Genomic DNA, 17,166 nt, shown 5'->3' with positions numbered 1-17,166 from the left:
TCTTCTCTCTCTCTGAAAGTCAGAGAGGGTTTTCTCCTCGTAAATGAACCAGAGGGAAATTCTCACATCTCATGTGTGGATTGTGAAACCACATGAGACTCTTTTCTCTGCTCTCGTGCAAGAAAATCAATTTACTTTTTCTGCCAGTCAACAACAGAATACTTTACCTTTCATGTGAAAGTTCCTCAAATGCAGACTCCGTCGAGAGCGTAATTGATTTGTGACTTCAGTCGAAATCTCCAATTCGCAGTGAAATGTTCTTACGACTGTTCTTCTTGTGTACCATCGCGATCTTTGCAAGCGCAGCAATGCGGGCTGACTTGCGTCCGACAGAAGCTCCCCGTCGAGACATTCCGGAGGAGCGTCGCGCGGAGGAACTCAAGTTCTACGAAGTGGACGCCTTTGGGGATGACTTCACGGATTTTGGCGCCCAGACAGGACCTCGAGGCGCCTTCACGTGGCGCGCCAACTTTCCGCTGTACACCAAGCACGCTCACGGACAGCACAGGAAGTGATAGTTCGGTCGTGTATTTTTGTATCTTTATTATTTTGATAATGATGTTACCACAATTAAACAAGAACTCAATTTTTTTTATGTTAATCATATTCATTCTCCTGTTCTTTTCCCCCCGTCTGTCTATCGATCCTTTCAAAGATTCCTCAACTTCCTACGCTTCTTCGTGTCTCTCTCTCTCACGTTTTGTCAATGGCAAAAATAATATGAAATTTTGCTCCACAATTTCACACTCTTTTCCTCCACATGTTTTTTTTTACATTCTGATAGTTCACTTCTCTTTCAATTAATGCTTTTTTATTGTATTAAAATTGTACAACACAAAATTATACTTTTCACATTTTTCCTATGATTCATTCTTTAAATATCAATTAAATAAATCTCTCTTATCTTCCAAGGCCTTTGCTTTTGGCGTGATTTTGTGATTTCCTCTCCAACGAATTTTCTTGCTAGAGGACTTTTTGAGAAAGTCTTCAGAATTCTACCTTGACACCTCAGATGAAATGAACATAAATATTCTCTACTACATTATTGTGTATTTGAGTGTGTGTTCCAAAAGGGAAAGATGCTTGAAGTCATGTCACTATGATGGGCTGTTCTTCGCTCGGCTGCAGAAAATGATGGTCAATTGAAGAGTCAAACGATAGGCTGGAGTAGAAAAGTACGATGGCAAATGGCACAAAATTGATTGTGTTTTGTGTCACGCAGTTGGATATTTCGTCTCTTAATAAGTTTTTCTTTCTTTCTCGCAACAATAGAACTAAAAGAAAATAAAATCACCTAACATAGCAAATTACTCTCTATCATTTTCCCTTTTCACTCCGTTTACAGAGGTTTTTCTCTTCTTCAAAATTCTCTTAAATTTGATGCCATGTCGCATTTTGGTTCGTACGTAGAAAAATTGTGTTTTACAAAAAGTATTCCACTTAATGTTGCTCTCCTCCCTTTCCATCCTCTTGTATATCTTATTTAGTTTATATACTTTGTGAGACACATTCTCATCAGTTTTTTTTATTTTCTTCTATTTACTCCCATAAAGTGTGTTTACTTCTTTATATATATATTTTTCTTCATTTAAATCTAGAGATTGAACATCGTCATACTTGCAAATTCATGAAACAGTTCATTCTTTTATTTTTAAAACAATACACTGAAATTGAAATATAAAAAAGAGATGAAATACGCAGAATGTGGCAATGAAAAGGCCGTGAAAAGCAGAGAAAGAATTACTGGTGATGAGTTGAAATTTTGTAGTTGAGTATTTTGTATTTATGTATTTTATCCCACAATTTAAATGTTCATAGCAAAAAAAATCATCTTATAGCTTTACTAAGCCTACAAAATGCTCAAATGTTAAAATTTCCAAAGCATCACAGTGAACTTTCTTGTAGAAAAAACAGTTATATCGTCAAAGGTAAAGTAATAGCAAATGTCCTAAGAATCCGCATTTTCGATGCCACACTCTGTTCTTTTCTTATTTCTCGTGAATCGAAATAGAGGACTGTTGATTTTCTCGTTAAGGCGAAAAAAGAACCAAGTTCCATTCAAATTACGCTTAATTCTTCTGTTATTTACCGGCGATTTTTATCCCTCAACAATTTGAATGTATATAAATATAGTACATAATACAAATTTAGGTTTCTTTTCTTCTATTTTATTTACTTTCTCAGTTTTCACATTCACTCAATTCTGTATTTTTTTTTCTTTTACTTCAGCGATAAATTACCTTTTCGTCTAAATCTCATTATATTATTTCTTTTTTTTGTTCTTTATGACGATTTTTTCGTAAGTTTAATTATATTTTCTCCGCACGTTTCTCCTATGTGAATTCTAATTCATCATTTTCTCCCGCAATATATCTCGGTATCATTAATTTGATAATACATTTTCCTCCACTTTCTCCCCCTTTTTTTCGCGCATTTTGCCACCGTTAAGTAACCTGAACAATTCTTTCTCATTTGTCCGTTCTCAAATATTTATGGTCATATTCAATCGTTATTACAGGTTTAACTATTTTGTATTACTTTATCATTTATTATGTTTAATATGTATTGTATATAGAAAAAGCAGTCGTCAGAGATACAATTTGGGTCTGAATATACTTTATTTTACTTCCTTTCAATCCATTACAAGTTTTTTTTTTACTATTTATGACTTTAAAATTCTTCTGTGTATTTTTTTTGCCTAAATCGATCCAAACTTGCTTATTTCATCATTCTCATCAATACAAGAATTCTCTTTTGTAATATTGTTTTTTTTTCTTTATTTATCTTACACTTAACTATTTAAATTAAAAGGTGAATATGTCAAACATTTCTCATCAATGCACTCAAAATAATTTTGGGCAAAACGCTATAAGTTCTCTTTCTCAGTGAAGTTTGTGCACATTTACTTTAAATCTTCCTTTTTTTCACTTCACACTTTCTCTGTCAATTATGAAATTTCACAAGTGAATGATTTTTTTTTGTTTCTATTACTCAATTGCTGCGCGGATGAAGGTGAAATGTTTGATTTGATAAGAATATAAAAGATATTTTGTCCACAACGGGATGCATGAAGTTCTTTTTATTTCATTTTCTTGCTTTTCTTTAATAGTAGTTTAGTTCTATTTATTTCCTCTTGTTTTCTCCTCTATATTTTTTTCTTTTATATTCATCAATTCTGTTCAAAATAGATCATTTATACGTTATATGTATCTTCATCTGCTCTTTAACGCTGATTTAAAGGAAATAGTCTGGTGTTCTTCGTGTAACATGTGGCTCTCCACGACGAGGCGCAGGATCAAATTGAAGGCTGGAAGGATGAGAAAACACATTGAGCATCGGGGAATTCGAGTAACACAAGTGCAGCGCAAACTTGTGCAGTGTTGTACTTACAATGAAAATTTGAGTGAATCATCTAATTCCATCAGTGCCGCTTGGTTTCCGCAGCGATAACAGTAGTTGGGCGCTGAGAAGATTGTCACAACATTTCGGTCATGACACCAATTGTAGCCCTCCATCACGAGCTGATGAGCCCTCGAAACTAGTGTCAATCCATTTGTATGGTTGAACGTCTCCGAAATGTCCTGCAAATAGTCAGAGAAACCATTACAATTACTAGCTTTTTCATTGGCACGAATGTATTCAGGTCTTGATTGCATATCATTTCCTAATTGGCATTACTTTTCATGAGTTAAAATAGTCTTTTTCACACAAATTTCATCCATTCAACTTTCAAAGTCCAACTTTTAGGTATCCAAGAAAACAAAACATTAGCGCACTGACATATTTTACGTAGAATTCTGTCCCTAATCCCTATTAATAGGATGTTTATTGTTTGCAAATGCCTCTGTGTGTGAAAATTGTCTTCAATTTCTGCCTATTGATTGACAAGCGATCACAACAGCACATGTTGAGTAGATAAATGGATTCAAAAAGAGAGAGAGGGAAAGGTTTCTACTCACTTGGCCAAAAGTGTAGCCAGCTCCACGAGGTGAAATTCCCCAGCCGCCTCGGTCATCCGGATCCGACCACAGCAAGTCGCACATTGGGCCCTCGTGTGGCACTTCCTGTAGTCTGTCTAAGGCGCGAATATGATCTAAACTGTCAATTGACGGGCTGAGACCACCGTGCAAACAAAATATTTGGCCATCAACAAGAGCTGTCAGTGGCAGATAATCGAACAGGTCCGTAAAAAACTTCCACACATTCGCATTGCCGTACTTGCGAAGACATTCATCATAGAATCCGTAGACTTGGGTGATTTGACGTGATTCATGATTGCCACGGAGAATGGTTATTCTCTCCCTATATCTCACCTGCGAATAGAAGGAGGCAAAAAGAAAGAGAATGTGAGATTTACAAATGTTCTCTCCAACGAAGGACACACACAAGTACAAAACATCAGCAACGTGCAAAAATGTACGATGAAAACACCGAAAGAAAATCTCATTATCAACAGAGATTGTCTGCAAAAATTCACTGTTTAGATCGGAAACATTCGTATATCAGAGTTCAAATTTCAGAGAATCTATAAAAAATCGATAGTCTGTACTCAACACTCTGATAAAAAGCAATGATTTTCCCAGAAGAAAAACCCCATTCAGTCTCACCTTGAGCGCCACCAGAAGCGTCACTGTCTCAACCGAATAGTAGCCGCGATCAACGTAGTCTCCCATAAATAAGTAATTGGTGTCTGGAGATCGTCCTCCTATCCGGAACAGCTCCATCAGATCATGAAACTGGCCGTGAACATCTCCGCAAACTGTGACAGGGCATTTCACCTCCTGAACGTTTGATTCTTTTGACAAAATCTCTTTTGCCTGCAAAGAAAGACAAAAAAAAACAATGGGTGAGGAAGGAAAAATCATTAGAAACTGTATTCAAGATAAAGTGCAAAATTATCATATGGAAATTTTAAACTGTGTTTATCTCCCATTCATATTTCATTTCAAAGTCTCTCTCTCTCTCTCTATGCGTTATATATCTATCTATATAAGAGTATGTGCTCTTTTATCCAGTCATACAAGAAATATATTCTTGAATGTACAAGTTTGGAAGAAAGAACCGTAATTCTGCTGAATCGAAAAAATGCAGAACATTAAAATTATAATGTTAATATCACAGTTCATAAAAGCACACGCACGCACACATGCGAAAGTCACAGTCCTACAAACACTTCCTCAAGATTAATCTGTGCATCACCTTCCTTATCTTCACTCCAATTTGTTTATCATGTGACTCTTTTTATCTCGTATATACTATTTTCGCAAAAATGAGTCAAGGAATCGTGTGTGAAATTTATAATGTCACATATGAAAGAAAATCACAGACTAAATTTGCAAGAAAAAAAAGTTCGCGCTTTGATAAAAATATGTTAAAAATAGATGTTTTTCCCTCACTGTAGCATTTTCTCTCGCTCATTGAGCGAAAAAATCTATACTTTCGACACGATTATAGTATTATTGGGGTTGAATGTGAATGAAGAATGACCTCCACTTGTGAACTACTTTACAAGGCATAATTTTCGTGCTCTTCTGAATGAAACAATATGACTTCCTTTTCGCCACCAAACAGCCGAAACATCATACCGGAAGACCAAGAACCAACTGCACAAATGTAATTTGTAATACACACAGCAACACAGTTTCATTGTCTTTTGCCCATTTTCCACCCATCCAGAATATAGCGTGTGGTGAATTCATCACAAGCATGATTAGAGCAATTTTGTCATCTTTATCACACACTCACAAACTACGGAGTTTCACAACCTTTTGGAAAAACTTCCTTCATCGTTCTGTCATGGAAAAAAATTTATGTGTAACTCTCAAGGTTGCAAGACAATTTTCATATAGACAAAACAATGGGACAGATTTACAATTCATCATCCTGAATAACCGCATAAATTATAAATTTCACACAACTACAAAACCACTAGAAATTTTCCCTGCACAATTCTCTCTCTCTCTATTAATTTGAATGGGAATTTTCAATTTCGCACTTTATCAATATGTCTTTGGTGATAAGATAAGTCAAAACAAATAAGAATATCGTCATTTGAAAATATCAAACGACCTTGCATGAAGATTCAGGGAATTTTGCGAAATAAAGATTAAGAAATATAGTAAAATAACTGGGAAATTTCATCCAAATTAGGAACACATTTGATCGATTTTCTCAGCACTTTAACATACTCAATAAAATCTGCTCTTTTTCGCTTATGTCCCCATTTGTCAAGCAAACACAAATGATTTGTTTGAAAAAGGAAGAGTCAAATCACAGTTTATTTAGAATTTCAAGTCGAAAATTTGCCAAGAAATTAAATGTGCTAAAAATCGTTCCATAAATCACACTATTTCATTAATATCATCACACAATTCAAAGACTCTACATAATAGGTATACTTTGAGGATTACAAATATCTCAAAACGCTGTTTTCAAAAGAGGGTCATTACTCTTGAGCAGAAGAAAACAACGTGAAAACATTTAGGAAACCAGACCCGATTCACACATTCAGAGTGAAGACCTGCTGAAACTGAATCATTGATAACACTTACAACCAGTGATAACGCAACTTCTCGGAAAATCTACGTGATGTTTTGACATACAGACTTTTACAGCTAATCAAGTATTTAAATCGCCAGTATATTTTGCTCTTTCGATTCCACGTTTGATTGTTTCCTCTGTGTTGGGCAAACAAATAATAAATTTCTCTATTCTTCGCCGTCGTCGTGAGGAAAATCAATCTCATCGCATGATCGTCCATCTCCCTTTCACTGGTAATATTTCACCAAAAAATTGAGACTTCCCACGTGTTTTCTCGTGCTCTGCGGAGGAAATTCTATGAATATTTGATACTCCAGCTTGAATTATTTAACATTTGTTCAAGAGGCAAATCAACAGTGAGATTAAAGTGATTATCACGCTAGCGCCAGGACTACTTGGCGTTCGTCAGACTCTCCTTAACTCCTCATCAATGGAATATTTATACAGAAAAGTCTTATTTTTACTTCAAATTCCGAGGAGCGCCAACGCAAGACTCCCATTCTGACGAACACTATTTTTGGTGGATAATTTATCAATGAAGTATTCCCGTGGCAAGCATTTTTGGACGCACTTCTCTTTTGGCATGCGAATCACAAGGGAATCGAACTTGAAATCATTGTGGGAATTTCGGCAATTTACCCTTCAGGTTGCCGAGCATTTATTCACCCTGCAGTACAATTGCACGGTTTATTTTTAATTGCATTGCCAAAGACATCTTGAAGGCGATCTCAAGTTCCTTTGCCTCGCAATCTCAGGAAACCCAGGCATTTTTTCTCGCACGGCGGGGCTTTTTGTTCTGTTGCTGCCTCGCGAGATGATTCAATTTCCCTGCTTGAGTGTGTGGAGTCGCGATAATGGGTAGAATGTCGTCATCAGTTCCGCGCTTTCTATGTGTATGATAAATTTAATCCGGCTGGTGATTGATTTCAAGGAGCCACTCTCCATTTTTTCTCACCCTGACTTCTTTTTCTCCTATTTTTACGCATCCGGCGCACTTGGCGCGGACTCACCCTGACACTCTCGACAGTCCTCAGCCCAGTTTCCCGAATTTCCCCCATCTCAGCTGCCCGCAGAGCGAAATATCGGGTGGAAAATCTTATCTCGAGGCGACTTTGGGCTTGTGAGCTCAAAAAACGCCAAGAGGGCGCCATCACCGCCAAAAAGGTCTTCGCCATAGAAATCAATTTTTCCCGAAGAATTATCGAATTTTCCCAGCCACACACCGCCCCGCACAATTCTCACGCCCCACGGGCGCTCCCGTGACTCCCGCTGAACGGAAATGTGGCGTACGTGTGGGGAAATGGGGCCTCTTTCGGGACTCACCTTATCACATAGGGTTTTCACTTGAGTCTCTGTCAATTGTTTGCACTCGTTCAATTGCTCGATCCATTGGTCTAAATCCTTCAGGGTCGACTTATCCTCCATTCTCGTGGCAAAATGCAACTCTCCTGCGACACACTAATACGATTTTCGGGGATTTTAGATGTATGAATTTGGCGTATTTCCACGGCCGGAATTCATACAATTTTCACACGACAAATCAAACCGTACTAGTTTTACAAAATGGCCGAGCCAAGTGTGACGTCAGAAGTTGGCGTTGTCGCGATGCTAGCGCTCCGGTGGAGAAAATGTGACATTTCGCCGCTTCCGGCGAAATCTCCCGCCTGCGCGCTGGCGTCGGGATTTCTTGCCGGGCGGAATATTAAAAAAAAACATCATTTTATTCTGTGAAAACATCAAAGACTTCAATTAATATCACGATGGAGAAAATGATTCAAACAATATACACTGGAAATTGAGAAAAATCAGGAGATTTTGTGCGGCTGAGCATTTTTCTACGCGACTCGGTGGCGTAGTAAAATGCTGGAAATTGCTCACTAGAGGCAGTGGTGGTCGATAGCAGGCGGCGGAACTTTCTTTTCTGATCGTGTCGTTCACACGGTAAGACGTGTCACGAGATTTTTGCTGATTTTAAGTGAAGAATAAGTGCAAGATGACTGAGACTCTGCAGCTCCGAGGCACGCTGTCCGGCCACAGTGGCTGGGTCACGCAAATTGCGACCAATCCCAAGTATCATGATATGATTCTCTCGTCTTCCCGAGGTGAGTTTTTCCACATGGCGATTTCGATTGGAAATCTTCAAATATCTCTCACAACTGCAATCATCCGTCTTTATTATCAACAACCGCTTGAAGAGAAATGCTTGTGCAGTGCAAATAGAGAGAAATGCTGAAGATGGGCTTGTTAATCTCTTGCAGACAAGACGCTGATTGTGTGGAAGCTGACCAGGGATGAGAATAACTACGGAATCCCGCAGAAGCGTCTGTATGGCCACTCCCACTTCATCAGCGATGTCGTCCTCTCGTCCGACGGCAATTACGCCCTGTCCGGATCGTGGGACAAGACTCTGCGTCTGTGGGATTTGGCTGCCGGCAAGACAACGCGTCGCTTCGAAGATCACACAAAGGTCTGAACATTCATTGTCCAAGCACTCCCTTCCGGAGGGTTGAAAAAGGCATTGTATTGCGCTGGGTTGGGAAGCAGCCAATTCGTGGCTTGGCAGTTCTTGGGGCGATGATTGAGGTTAGGTTTAGATGGCCAAGAACTGCCGGTAGAGAGATTTTGTGCCAATGCGTGGCAGAAGAAAACCTCGACGCTTCGGCGGTGGCATTTCTTCAGAATTGAGGCTCTGAGACTGGTAAATGATTGACTTGCTTGCTGTGTTGATCTCTAGAGAGAGTTGCGAAGAGAGAGCCAGGAAGTGTGGTAACTGGACGAGTTCTGTGCCTACTAGGAAGCTGAGTAGTTCGAAAATATCATATGTGACTGCTGAGTGTCGACATCAAGGCAAAAGTGAAAGCAATGTAAAAACGTAATGAACTGATGACTTCCTTGGTCAGTTCATCTCATGCAGATGCGACAATCTTTCTCCAGCAGAGAGAAAGAAAATCTCGTCCATTGATCAGTTTCCTGACTCTTCCTTGCAACTTGCGATTGGTAATGAGATACTAATTGGTTTTTTGGACACGACAGGACGTTCTCTCTGTGGCTTTCTCAGTGGACAATCGTCAGATCGTGTCCGGATCTCGGGACAAGACGATCAAGCTGTGGAACACTCTGGCCGAGTGCAAGTATACGATCCAGGACGAGGGACACACTGACTGGGTGTCGTGCGTGCGCTTCTCGCCGAATCACGCCAATCCCATCATCGTCTCTTCTGGCTGGGATCGCACGGTGAAGGTCTGGAATCTGACCAACTGCAAGCTAAAGACCACCCACACTGGTCACGCTGGATACTTGAACACCGTGACTGTCTCCCCGGACGGTTCGCTGTGCACATCGGGTGGCAAGGACCACAAGGCTCTGCTCTGGGACTTGAATGATGACAAACTGCTCCACACTCTTGACCACAACGACATCATCAATGCCCTCTGCTTCAGCCCCAACCGATACTGGCTCTGCGTCGCCTATGGGCCATCCATCAAGATCTGGGTAAGACAAATTGCAGGAAGAGCAAAGAGGGATTGGGTGCTAAAGTTTCTTTTCCTTGTTCAGGATCTCGCATGCAAGAAGACTGTGGATGAGCTTCGTCCTGAGGTGGTTTCGCAGAATTCCAAGTCTGATCCGCCGCAGTGTCTCTCCCTGGCCTGGTCCACAGACGGACAGACACTCTTCGCCGGCTACTCGGACAACAAGATCCGCGTGTGGCAAGTGTCCGTGACTGCCCGCTAAGACGGAAGCTGAAGAAATGTATCTTCACACTGGAAATAAAGATACAGTGAATGGACGAAACTGTCATTATTTTGTGTACAAATCCTGCTAGAATAATAAATAATAATTTTATACATAAATTCATACTTTTTGCAATGAGAGGAGAAAATGATTTTATTGTGTTTGTGCGATGCTCGCCATTTAAATTTTAGCTCGATTTCTTTCCAGCAGAGGCGCTGAAGTCAGCCACTTGGCGATCGCGACGCCAGTGAATGTGAACGGGGGTTTTGTGCAGTGCGAGGTACCACACTTTTGCGACAGATAAATCGGCAAAAGGCTGGTAAAAAGGCCAAGTTGAGTGCGAAAATTAACAATCGGCCGTGCATCGGGTGGCCAGTGACTGAGTGGAGTGTGAAAAAGATGAGTTGAGTGCGGCGGAAGGGCGGAAAAGTCGAGGCAATCCGCGGGGATTCTGAGTCAACTTGAGGTGACAGATTCGTCCGCACCCAGTGAACAAATCCCAACCCAAAAATCAGATTTGCAGCTCCAGTGCAGCGCAGAGTGGCCAGAGGCGTCCACAGATCGACGGAGAAGGTAATTTGGATCAATTTAGTGTTAGTTGGATGTGGTACAGTGCGTCCCACTAGTCAGGAAATGATGTATTAAATTTATCCCCCCACCCACTGAGGCTATCGCTATTTCTCATCTCGCCAGCGCCAGTGCCACAAGTGCGAGAGCGAGGGAGATTTTGTTGTTTAGAAAGTTGCAAAAAATCATTAATATCTGTCCTCTCTGCCATTTCTCCGCTCTCACGGCAATCGCGGCAATCCGCCCTTCGACGGGCGCCCGAGACAAAGCTCGCGGCCTCAGCGGCGCATTCGATGCAAATTGCACTCGGTTCCACGATAATCAGGAAGGAAAGGGCACTGGCGTCTGAATGGGAGCGAGATGATGTGCGAAACGACATGCCGGCAGCTTCTGCAACAATGCAAAATCAATATTTAACCCAGATGTTAAGAAATTCCCCGTTTGCGGGCCTCCAGTGAAGAAGCTCGCCTCGAGTCCACCTCTAATTGCATTCACATTTCACTGATTTGAAAATCTAATGCCTCCCGCCAGAGACGTAGCCAGAGTCTTGGCGAGATCAGCTTGGGGGGCAAATTGAAGAGAGAGAACCTAAAATGCCTGAAATAAATTCATAAGTTTACCTGGCAAAAGGCTTTTCGAATTTGGCTTGAACTGCAAATTCTAAACTAGAATTAGACCTTTATTTTTGCAATGTTTCTCTGGGTTTTGTAGGTCAAGTGACAGTATTGAATAAGTTCTATAAACTAAACAAATCCTGAACGTGATTCGGCTAAATTCAAGACCAAATATTTGGCTAAATTTTTAATTGCGACTCCCACTTTCCTACACTCTTTCCTCTCGCACACAATCTGCACACTTTGTGTACACAATATTAACTTTCGAGGGGGAGAAATTATGCTCAAAAATAGCGCGAGAAGGAAATTGATTTAATTAGCTTCTCTGGCTCCCTCTGAACTGTTTCGCAGAGTCCATACTAATTGGAGCTGTTAATGCAATCATGCAATTATTACTCTACCTTTAGTTCATCATTGTGCGCAGACAAGTACATGTTGAGCATCGAATCTCAGGAGGAATTGTGGCTGTGCACACACAAGTGAAGAAAGAACGTTTCTTTTTTCACCGCTCAGCAACTAAATACCATCATACTCGCTGGCTATGTGATTATCTTTGCCACTCTGCAAGTGACATTGAATTTTGTGCATATTTGTTGAGAATTCTGCGATAACATTGTTGTAAAATGTGCCGCTGATTTGGCCTTACATTGGCGATTGTGGGAAAAGTGTCAGTGAGTTAAAGTTGGAATACTATAATCCATGGCGTAGAAGACGGATATTCTGTTCTATTTCTGAACAGTTTTGGTGATTGTTTAAAATACCAGTTTCCTTTGTCGCTAAACATTTCCTTTATCACATTTATTGATAGCTAAACAGTTTTTGGGCGTACACGCGTCTTTGTCACACTTTACAAATAGTCGCTTAGTGATAATTTCCGATTCAATGATCACCCCTAGTAACGTTACATGTTTTGTGAAATGCATTTCGGCAATGTTGATTTGTCTGAGGTGACATGGAGGCGTAATGAATCCCAAAATGTTGACCTTTACGCTTTAAGAACGAGTGCAATACTAATAAGGAAGAGAACCATTAATCTTGTTGGTGAAATTCGTCTCAAATTTATTTTTTGCATCTGACAGTGTGAAAGATTTGACTGAGTGTTGAATATAGAGTTTCATTGTTCATCGAGAGCAGAAATCACAGCCATAAGAATTCAGTCAATTCATTCCTTTTCCTTGAATAGTTGAAGAAATAGAAAAATTAGCATAAGTGTAGTTGAGATTTGAGATGGAAATTAGTCAGAAGCGCACGTCACGCAGAATCTCATGGAGAGGTCATGAAAAGTGATCAGCTTCATTGAAGCAAAAGTATCTTTTTGTCTGCACATTTAATTTAATGGGAACTTTGCAGTTGGTGTTTCAACGCACAATATCTAGGCGTTTCACTTAATCATCTGAACTGATAAAAATGCTGCAATAAATTCCATTGGCGAAATACCACGCAATTTTATTTGTTGTTGGTATTAGAACGTGATTTTTTGCTGTAAGAAGCAGAATATGTCAATTCTAATGTAGGTAAACCGTAAATGAATCCTTGGCACGAGAAATGATGGGAAATAAAGCGAGACGAAATGTGTGGTTTTGGGAATGAACATTGAGTTTCACATAGGAAATTATCGATAAGAGTTTTATCAATCTTATGTAGAAAGTTTAGATACATAGAAGTATGTATACGTGACATACTCAACATTTTTCCTCTTTTCTCTTTTCAGAATTCAGCGGATATTTATAGATACATACTCATTTGGAGGAAAAAAAGGGCGTGAGCGCGTCCCTTCTGCAAGGAATCTCGATAGAACAGAGGAAAGGCGCATTGAGCAAAAATGCCTCTGCCAAAGAGACACGTTGATCCGATTTATATTGCGAGGTCGCAATATGTCAATAATGATTTTCAGGAGTCAATTGAATTGGAAACTGTGACAAATACAACACTGACAAATATAATAAGGCAGTTGTCGTCCCTGTCGAAGCATTCGGAAGATTTATTCGGCGAATTGGCACGCGATGCCGGCACAATGGCGGAGAGGGTGAATTCGCTGCAAGCTCGAATCGATAGGTTGGCCGTAAAGGTGACCCAATTGGACAGCACGACGGAGGAGATATCGCTCACGGATATACAGCTGAAGAAGGCCTTCAAGAGCTCAAGCATGTTCGATCAGCAGATCTTCTCGCGCAGCACAATGCCGACGGCGATGCTGGAGACGTACAAACAATGTGATAAGCCGCCACCGCTGGACAAGTTGAATTGCTACAGAGATGACGGCAAGGACGGACTGAAGTTCTACACGGATCCCAATTACTTCTTCGAACTATGGCGACAGGAGATGCTGAAGGACACCGAACGGGTGATGCACGATCGCGGCAAGAAGATCCACAAGCCACGTCCTGACGGGGCGACCGCGGGCGCGGGTCCCAGGCATAAGAAGCGCGTGCGGACGCCTCACAATACGAGGGAGAAGCAACGCCAAATAGCAATAGGACATGGTGAAACCTTAATGCCAAATAATGTTATCTATAGAACACCAAATTCACTCATGAACCCAGAGGATCCATACAACAGTGAGTATATCGTGGTATTCTGCAGAAGTAGGAGTGAATGTGTAATGATGATTTGTGCTTGCAGATATGTCTATTTATGACATGAGACCCAACAGACCAAATTCAATTGAATTGCGTCGAAGTTACCCAACTGAAGCTGTTGATGGATATCCTCCTGGATCACCGAATTATCAACAGCAGAACAATTACCATCATCAGCAGCAGACAAGTGAGTATAAAACTTCCTCTTCAACATCTGTAATGACTTTCTAATTTGATTGTCACTCTTCTTCCAGTGTACGATGAGAGTGTCTACAATCATCAAGCTCTCTATGGAGCTCCTGGTGGTCAAGCACCGCTCTCTTCTGATAGTCTGTACGCTCCGGGGACACCGTCGAGGACAAAGCCACGTCCCTCACAGCCCCCGCCGGCGCCGCCGTCTTCAGGAAGCGGCGGCGGCACGCCCAATGCATCGAATGCCAACACTCCCACGCGCGGCAGGAGCATGTCGACTGGACGCGACACTTTGCCACCTCCTCCGCCAATTCCCGAGGCGATGACATCGCCGCCGCCGCCACTGAACGGCGGCACCGTTGCGGCCAAGTTGCTGGGCCGAAGTCACAGCACTTCGCGATCGGGATCGCCGCAGTTGAATACAACGGTGCAGGATCAGAATGCATTGGTGATGGCGCAACTCAATACGCAGATAAACAACTTAGCGAATATGGGGATTCACGGGGTGCCCCATCAAATTAGTGCAATGAATGATTTACCCCCGCCGCCACCAATTCCAGAACAGGTGAGTCTATCAGTGTATTGGAAATCATGTGGTTGTGCGGAAAAATGGAAGAAAATTACTGTGAAAAGCTTTGAATTGGCTCAATAATTGAATCATCTTGTACCCTCTGTGAATCTGACTCTGACTCGTTGATATTGCAGATGTCGCCGAAGCCTTCGCCACCAAATTCTGCGCCTCCTCCACCGCCACCGCCGCCCCCACTTGTTGACGGCCTCATGAGTCCTCCGCCCGTGAGCATGCCCATGAAAGGCTTGACGAATGGCGATGTGAACAACATGAATCCAATCATGAATGTGCCGAACAACATAAATCCTACCAAAAAGATTCTGCCGCCTGTTCACGACAATAGAACTGATCTGATGAAGGCCATTCGCGATGGTAAGAGTGTTCTTTCTCTACTGTAAATTGTGATGATGTACATAAATTGACAAATTTGCAGGAATCAAATTGAGGAAAGTGGAGAAGAGTGAGGCGAAGGAGAATGAGCGCTCGACAGCGTTTCACGATGTCGCGTCCATCCTGGCCAGGAGGGTGGCCATCGAGCTCTCCGAGTCGGAATCATCTGAGAGTGAAGACGATAGCGAAGGATGGATGGAGCCTAATGAGACTTCAGCGTAAATTGTGGGCGATGATGTATGATTAAAAGTTCTTACATAATAGGCACACTTCACAATTATTAAATTATTTAATTTCTCCTAAAATGCAATTTACATCGATCAGTGACGAAACCTTGAGAGATGGTTAGTCACTTTCTTAAACATTAACAATATTTAAGAGTATATAAAAGAGGTGAAACGTAGCGTTTTGTGCTTTGCGCATATTATTATTATTACTGCCTCAATGATATGTTTAAAAGCTCTTTGTAAATACAGCTTACCAAGTCAGAGAGAGAGATATTTTTCGCGAATATTATATGAAAAAGATGAACTTGAATAATCCGTCGGTGGAGTCTCGATGGCCAAAGGTCTCGTCATTTCACGCCGACTGCGTATGATTGCATTTATTTCAGCAACTGCGTGCATTGCGTACTACATAATATTGCTTGCCGGGCCATCTTCAATGAAATCCTGGCATAATTTTTGTAACTTGTATTATTTAAAGGAAAAAAAATACTTTGTTATTTTCTAAGCATAAATGTATATTATTATAGCTTCCTTGAGTTGCAAGATTTCATATATTTTTTTGAATTTGTGGCGATAAATTTAAGGAAAAAAAACTGAGTCACAACATAGAAAGAAAGAATTTGTACGAAATTTGATAAAATTTGTTTTACAAACTGCTCCAATATAATATCACGGAGCTTTGCAACGTTACACAAAACTTTACTGGATTTCTTATAAATGATTTCTTTCTACAAATGAAAGGATTTTTTGCTTATGATATTTAATAGAGAGTTTCTAAAATTGCAACTTCTAATTTGATAATTATATATTGAAAAAATTTTAAAAACTATAAAGATATTTACCTTTCAAAATATGCTTTTATCGCACAAAGTGTTAAAGAATGTGTAAATAAAATTTGAACAGAGGATATATCGCAGATTCAAGGAGTAAGCAAGCCTCGAAGCGATATTGATAACAACTAATCCAGTGCTTCAAGATAAAATTGTTTGAATGAAGAAGAAAAAAAGGGAATTTATGATGAGGAAGAGAAACAATATTATATCAAAGTTGTAACCCACTATCAATGTTTTTAATAGAACCATAATAGGATATAAACAATTTTACACCATTTACACTTCCATACTTTTTCAACAAATACGAAATACAATAAAAATACTGTCAATACAAACAAAATACTTACAGTGAATAGCATGATATCTAATATTATAAGGATGGTAAAAAGCATATTAATGAAAAAAAAATATTATTTTATTGGTTTATATAATTATTTTTAGCAAAGTTCTTCGGCACTATTGAAAATTTATTTTCTCCAAGTCTGAAAATGATGTCTAACAAGTAAAGGAAAATTATATTCACTGTAAATTAATACTGATTGAAAAATACACACTCATCTTCAGAAATCAAAAGGAAACTTTCATAAAAAAATACAAATATGTTCTAAGTTCGAAAGAAATACTGAATGAGAAACAATTGCATTTCAACCTGAAATAATCATTTTACCTCTCTAATGTATTTAACATAATTTCTCTCTAAAAAAAGAAAGAAAAAGCATTTCGGTGTGTTTAGCCAAAATACTTGAGAAAAACTTACCTGTATTCTTGTTAATTGAGAAATTGAAAAAAAAAAATGTTCTTGCTTAGGTGTTGCCTTTATCACAGCGCAGAAATCTCTTGTGGCATATTTATTGTATTTCTCTTTGTTCATAAAGACAGAGTCCAAATGTGAAGATTTCACAATATTCCAAGATGCTCAAA

General features: G+C 40.0%; 3 protein-coding genes across 3 annotated transcripts; 2 read left to right on the top strand and 1 right to left on the bottom strand.

Annotated features, from left to right (window-relative positions):
- Positions 1-526: 526 nt before the first annotated feature.
- Positions 527-8,128, bottom strand: LOC132262341 (serine/threonine-protein phosphatase PP2A). The gene is made up of 5 exons (XM_059761591.1): positions 7,864-8,128; positions 4,608-4,817; positions 3,960-4,313; positions 3,391-3,581; positions 527-3,307 (listed from the first exon to the last, which is right to left on the bottom strand). Exons 1-5 carry the CDS (start codon positions 7,963-7,965, stop codon positions 3,235-3,237), a joined length of 930 nt encoding a protein of 309 aa, XP_059617574.1. The 5' UTR covers positions 7,966-8,128; the 3' UTR covers positions 527-3,234.
- A 313-nt stretch (positions 8,129-8,441) lies between these two features.
- LOC132262340 (small ribosomal subunit protein RACK1) lies at positions 8,442-10,332 on the top strand. Its single transcript, XM_059761590.1, has 4 exons — positions 8,442-8,642; positions 8,799-9,007; positions 9,574-10,032; positions 10,096-10,332. Exons 1-4 carry the CDS (start codon positions 8,534-8,536, stop codon positions 10,270-10,272), a joined length of 954 nt encoding a protein of 317 aa, XP_059617573.1. The 5' UTR covers positions 8,442-8,533; the 3' UTR covers positions 10,273-10,332.
- A 185-nt stretch (positions 10,333-10,517) lies between these two features.
- Positions 10,518-16,682, top strand: LOC132262336 (actin-binding protein WASF3). Its single transcript, XM_059761587.1, has 6 exons — positions 10,518-10,845; positions 13,165-14,011; positions 14,076-14,219; positions 14,287-14,789; positions 14,930-15,167; positions 15,229-16,682. The coding sequence occupies exons 2-6, from the start codon at positions 13,276-13,278 to the stop codon at positions 15,405-15,407; spliced, it is 1,800 nt and encodes a 599-aa protein (XP_059617570.1). The 5' UTR covers positions 10,518-10,845; positions 13,165-13,275; the 3' UTR covers positions 15,408-16,682.
- The last annotated feature ends 484 nt before the right edge of the window (positions 16,683-17,166 follow it).

The sequence above is a fragment of the Phlebotomus argentipes genome, unplaced genomic scaffold (genome assembly GCF_947086385.1).
Source record: "Phlebotomus argentipes unplaced genomic scaffold, Phlebotomus argentipes genome assembly contig_15, whole genome shotgun sequence".
Classification (NCBI taxonomy): domain Eukaryota; kingdom Metazoa; phylum Arthropoda; class Insecta; order Diptera; family Psychodidae; genus Phlebotomus; species Phlebotomus argentipes.
The sequence above is the reverse complement of the archived record's forward strand: the minus strand, read 5'-3'. Positions and strand labels throughout refer to the sequence as shown.

Coding starts and splice junctions, on each gene's coding strand:
- LOC132262336 (XM_059761587.1), top strand. CDS start 13,276: ATGCCTCTGCCAAAGAGACACGTTGATCCGATTTATATTGCGAGGTCG. Junction 14,012..14,075: donor CCCAGAGGATCCATACAACA/GTGAGTATATCG, acceptor TTGTGCTTGCAG/ATATGTCTATTTATGACATG. Junction 14,220..14,286: donor CCATCATCAGCAGCAGACAA/GTGAGTATAAAA, acceptor CTCTTCTTCCAG/TGTACGATGAGAGTGTCTAC.
- LOC132262340 (XM_059761590.1), top strand. CDS start 8,534: ATGACTGAGACTCTGCAGCTCCGAGGCACGCTGTCCGGCCACAGTGGC. Junction 8,643..8,798: donor GATTCTCTCGTCTTCCCGAG/GTGAGTTTTTCC, acceptor AATCTCTTGCAG/ACAAGACGCTGATTGTGTGG. Junction 9,008..9,573: donor GCTTCGAAGATCACACAAAG/GTCTGAACATTC, acceptor TGGACACGACAG/GACGTTCTCTCTGTGGCTTT.
- LOC132262341 (XM_059761591.1), bottom strand. CDS start 7,965: ATGGAGGATAAGTCGACCCTGAAGGATTTAGACCAATGGATCGAGCAA. Junction 4,314..4,607: donor CGCTTCTGGTGGCGCTCAAG/GTGAGACTGAAT, acceptor TTCTATTCGCAG/GTGAGATATAGGGAGAGAAT. Junction 3,582..3,959: donor CTGGCTACACTTTTGGCCAA/GTGAGTAGAAAC, acceptor GACTATTTGCAG/GACATTTCGGAGACGTTCAA.